At 38.5% G+C, this 5,637-nt stretch overlaps 1 protein-coding gene across 1 annotated transcript; it reads left to right on the top strand.

Moving 5' to 3' along the window:
* Nucleotides 1-2,083: 2,083 nt before the first annotated feature.
* On the top strand, nt 2,084-3,848 carry LOC149784797 (uncharacterized). The gene has a single exon (XM_089932811.1). The coding sequence runs from the start codon at nt 2,170-2,172 to the stop codon at nt 3,703-3,705; it is 1,536 nt and encodes a 511-aa protein (XP_089788937.1). The 5' UTR covers nt 2,084-2,169; the 3' UTR covers nt 3,706-3,848.
* The last annotated feature ends 1,789 nt before the right edge of the window (nt 3,849-5,637 follow it).

The following is a 5,637-nucleotide window of genomic DNA, read 5'->3' as shown; positions in this document are numbered from 1 at the left end:
TACCAGGTTTTAATTAGAAAACCCGAGATGTAGAAGAAGGGTGGCATTTTCTTGGCGTCTTCTGGAGAGAGGCTTATTATTCTTACCCCAGTATTCACTGAGGGAAATCCCCAGTATCTGGCCATATGGGCTCTTATGGGCTTGACTCCATATTTCCTCTGTATTTTGTTTTGAAGCTCTACGGTTGGTATTTCTAATGGTAATCCCGTGAAGTGAACGTCCACTGCTTTCTCTCCTATATTTTTCATTAGGGGTGGCGGGGCGTAGATTTTCAGGGCTTTCTCTCTGAATTCTATCGATTGATCGTTCCTGTACAGAGGTACATCTCCTTTGGCAAATAAGAAGAAGAGGCCTTTACCCCCCGTTTTGTAGTCCCTTGATATCGCTTGTTTTTGTTCCTTTCGCTACCAAGTATTGTAGCATTTCTGCTGGCCTTGGTCTTTCTGCTTCGCTGAAGTTAGTGCAGTCCAGGACCTGTCATCCTGGCGATCTGCATGCCAGTAGTAATCTTCCATTGTCGGTAGTTCTTAAGTCTGTGGGGAAATAGCCCCTTATCTTGACCTGTTTTGCATGAGTTAACACGGACATTTTGGGCTTGGATAAAAAAGAAACTACCCACTGTTTTTTTAAAGGGATTAAACCCTACAGTTTCCAAAATCAAACAAAGTAAATAACACAAAATAAAGCAAAAACGTACGCTATGAATATGAAATAAATAAAACATGTGAAATAAATGAAATTACAGTATACCTGAGGTCATTGTAAAAATTTTACAAAAGATCACATAATAAATATTCTCTACACGTGAGCTGATATCAGGTAATCTCAAGAGCGTAATTGCCGACCATAAGCAGATTCCATCGTTTTTCGTCTCCCCGGCCGGTGCACCCCAATTCATCGTCTTCTTAGTTTCTGCCATGTTTGAAACTGTGTCGCATGGATTCACTGTACACAGACGTTAGCGCCTCTATATAGGGAATGTGACGTCACAGACTGCTGTCTTCGGATTGGACGAATGGTGACTGAATTTTGTAACGCGTGTTTGGATTAGTGAATGAACTCAATCCATTTCGATCCTCCCTTCCCCTATAAATAACCGCAGTTCGCAACATTCCTTCACCTGTTCTCGTCACAAAGATGTGGACTGACGTTGAATCCTCTACAATCGTATCTTCAATGCTATTCCGTACGGACTTACCCATGTATGTCAGATCATCGTGGACCATTGTCAGGATGACGGATACAAGCGTTTGGAAAAGAAGAATTTATGTGGAGAGACAAGGCTGCTTGAAGAGGGTTGTGATTTACGGATTAGAAGTCAGAAAAGGATTGAGGAAAAGAAGGAGACCTATACGATGTCATCTATGTTAACGTAATAATGTTAACATAAACCCAAAGGCCCTTTTCAGGGCCCCTCATTTATCTCGAAAAGAAATTGACTTTCATGCCTTCCCTCCAAACAATTTTTTTAAAAATGTGGTATCAGTATAATACAAGTTATGTCTGTGTTCTCTCTGTACACTCCGCTCTTTGCACAATCCAGTGACGTCACCTTCCCTAGTTGCAACAGTGTTACCAATCTCCCCTACCGTGAGGTCAGAAGCTATACAAACTCCTTGTCCGTAAACAGACCCCATATTCCCATGTTCCATTTCCCTTGAGGCTATAGTGGCCCAGGGTGTACTTCAAAGTCTTGAGGCTATACAGGCCCAAGGGGGGTCTGTAATATTAATTCCCACTGAGGCTATCAAGCTTGAGCCTATACAGACCCAATGGCGTCTGTAATGTTAATTCCCACTGAGGCTATATCGCCCCACTACACTGCTGACGAAAACCTTACGCAGAAATGCCCGACATCATTATATTTTAAACATACGTAGATGCAGAAGATGTATCTACACTAATAAATATAAGCTGCATCATAAGAAATCAGACATTTAAAGTTATTGAATGTTTGAATGCATTTGCATATGTTAACTATGTCAACTGGATTAGAACAGTGATACCTACAGGACGGTGAAATCACCGCAGATTTTGGAGTTACGTCCCTTTCTTAGCGCGCTTACATCCAGTCAAGGTCACAACTGCAAACAACTAACAAGTGTAAAAGCATAGATGGAAAAGAGCAGTTTGTGATACATTTTTTTAAAGCTGGTTTGTAATTTGAATATGGACATGAGCATACATACCAGAGAAACTCCATTCAGATGTGAAGTGTGTGATAAAATGTTTAGGGACAGAAATTATTTGAAGACACACATGAGGGTACATACTGGAGATAAACCATTCAAATGTGAAGTTTGCAATAAATTGTTTAATCACAGTGGTCATTTGAAGACGCACGGAAGGATACATACTGGAGATAAACCACATAAATGTAAAGATTGTGATAAATTATTTACCGACAGCAGTGTTTTGAAGAAGCATATGAGGATACATACTGGTGATAAGCCATTCAAATGTGAAGTTTGCAATAAATTGTTTAATCAGAGTGGTCATTTGAAGAGGCACGTGAGGATACATACTGGAGATAAACCACATAAGTGTAAAGATTGTGATAAATTATTTAGCGACAGCGGTGCTTTGAAGAGCCATATGAGGATACATACTGGACATAAACCATTCAAGTGTGAAGTTTGCAATAACAAATTTAGGCATAGTGGTAGTTTGAATAGGCACATGAAGATACATACTGGTGATAAGCTATTCAAATGTGAAGTGTGTGATAAATTGTTTAATGACAGTGGTCATTTAAAGACGCACATGAGAATACATACTGGAGATAAACCATTCAAATGTGAAGTTTGCAATAAATTGTTTAATCACAGTGGTCATTTGAAGACGCATTTGAGGAAACATACTGGAGATAAACCACATAAATGTAAAGATTGTGATAAATTATTTACCAACAGCAGTGTTTTGAAGCAGCATATGAGGATACATACTGGTGATAAGCCATTCAAATGTGAAGTTTGCAATAAATTGTTTAATCAGAGTGGTCATTTGAAGACGCACATGAAGATACATACTGGAGATAAACCACATAAATGTAAAGATTGTGATAAATTATTTAGCGACAGCGGTGCTTTGAAGAGGCATTTGTGGATACATAGTGGAGATAAACCATTCAAGTGTAAAGTTTGCAATAACAAATTTAGGCAGAGTAGTAGTTTGAATAGGCACATGAAGATACATACTGGTGATAAGCCATTCAAATGTGAAGTGTGTAATAAATTGTTTAATGACAGTGGTCATTTGAGGAGGCACATGAGAATACATACTGGAGATAAACCATATAAATGTAAAGTTTGTGATAAACTGTTTAGAGACAGCACTGCATTGAAGAGGCATAGTATGTTACATAGTGGAGATAAACCATTCAAATGTGAAGTTTGTTCCAAAATATTTAGACACAGTGGTCAGTTGAACAGGCATATGAGGGTACATACTGGAGATAAACCATATAAATGTGAAATTTGTTGTAAAATGTTGAGTGACAGCAGTGCATTGAAGACACATAGTAGGTTACATAGTGGAGATAAACCATTCAAATGTGATGTTTGTTCCAAAATATTTAGACAGAGTAGTGTGTTGAAAAGTCATATGAGGACACATACTGGAGATAAACCATATAAATGTAAAGTTTGTTGTAAAATGTTCACCAAAAGTTGTAACTTAAAAAGGCACTTGCGAATACATACTTGAGATCATCCATTCAAATGTAAAGGTACTAAAATATTTAGACACTGTAGTGTGTTGAACAGGCATATGAGGATACATACGGGAGATAAACCATTCAAGTGTGAAGTTTGCAATAACAAATTTAGGCAGAGTATTATTTTGAAGAGGCACATGAAGATACATACTGGTGATAAGCCATTTAAATGTGAAATTTGTTGTAAAATGTTCACCCAAAATTGTAACTTGAGGACTCAGTTAAGACTACATACTAGAGATCAACCATTCAAGTGTGAAGTTTACAATAAATTTTTTAGGTAGGATAGTGTTTTGAAGCTGCACATGATGATACATACTAGTGTTAAACCATTTAAATGTGAAATTTGTAATAAAATGTTTAAGCATAGCAGAAATTTAAAGACACGTGAGGATTCAGACTGGAGATAAACCTATCAAATGTGGTGCTTATGACAAAATGTTTAAGGATAGTTCTCTTTTGATGAGACATAATAGATTTCATACTGGAGAGTAATCATTTAGATGGGAAGGTATATACATAGCATATATGTGAAGGTACATACATATAATACATGTATAGGTACAGCCATAGGATATTCACCTCTCCCTCGATAACTCGCGTACAACAGGGTCTACAAACACAGACCGTACTATAAGAGAGGCGTGTGTTACCGAGGGACCTCCAAAAATTGAAAAACAATCGCTTGACATCGACAAAACCATTGGGTGGGAGCGGCATTAAGGAACTGGGCTGTTTAATGACTGAATCCTCATTTTACAATCACATCAATAATAATTTTTAATAGCATGCTGTTTCTAATGAAGTTGTTTGTTATTTTGTTTAAATAACATTTATTTTCAAAATGACCAACATGACAGATCGTTCCAACTGTTGTTAACAACCATCACGTGTACGCGAAAAAAATCTATATATTACGTCACTGCTTTCTGTTTTCTTGATGAGTCTGGTTCCCGTAATGGAGTTTAACAGGGTTTCCACGCTACCGGGAAGTCGGGAAAAATGTTAATTTTCTTCCCGACCGCGAAAGATCTTGAAATTTCGCTAATATTGATGAAAGTCGGGAATAACCCAGGAAGTTTCCGCCACCACGTGACTCCCGAAACAATCACATAATTGAGTCGTAACTAAACTGATCGTGAATTAAATTTATCGATGAGTTCTAACCAGAGTATATGAAGGGTGTATTATGGGTCATTTGGGTGCTTGCAATTAGCATATATGCTGAGTCAGTCCAAACGCTCGGTGGATTATATAAGTCTAGTAGACTTTTATTTTCAAAGTCAGCTCGATATCCGTATCTTTCTTTACGTGGAAGGTATGAAAACAATTCTAGCATCACAAGAGGCAAACATCTTGGCGGCAAAGCGTAACCACTAGCAGGGAGGGCGAATCCGACATTTTGTCCAATCGTCATTTGGCTTAATTAATACTTTCTGCACTCAGCGGATCCGGTGTCGTCAGCGCCCGGTAAAAAAAAACGACGTCGTCGTCGGGGGGGGGGGGGCCAAATCGAACGTCATTTGGTTTAATATACCTTCTGCGCGCCGATCCCAGCATCGTCAGCGTCCGGTAAAAAAGCGCGACGACCGCGTTACAATGATCTTACAATTTAACCGAATATTTGGTCAAGTCCGATACGATATCGTGTCCGAGGATCATGTAAATTTATCGTTACAAATCCATGTGGGGTCGACTGAGCATGACTAAAAAAGTTTCGAAAAACATTAAAGTCCATGTCACCGCCGCACCATGTCTGCCAAATATTTCGTAGCGTGTGTGTATCAACGCCGTTGAACACAGCAAGAATATTACAGTTATCTCTGATTACTTTTGGAATCTGAGTGTATCGTTGAGTGACATATATCACGTCAGTGTTTTTATGCCTGCCTCTGGAAAATATCCTAGCTGGGTTTTTTTGA

The sequence above is a fragment of the Sinohyriopsis cumingii genome, chromosome 14 (genome assembly GCF_028554795.1).
Source record: "Sinohyriopsis cumingii isolate HCF-2022 chromosome 14, ASM2855479v2, whole genome shotgun sequence".
NCBI lineage: Eukaryota > Metazoa > Mollusca > Bivalvia > Unionida > Unionidae > Sinohyriopsis > Sinohyriopsis cumingii.
This window is presented reverse-complemented; position numbering and strand designations above follow the sequence as displayed.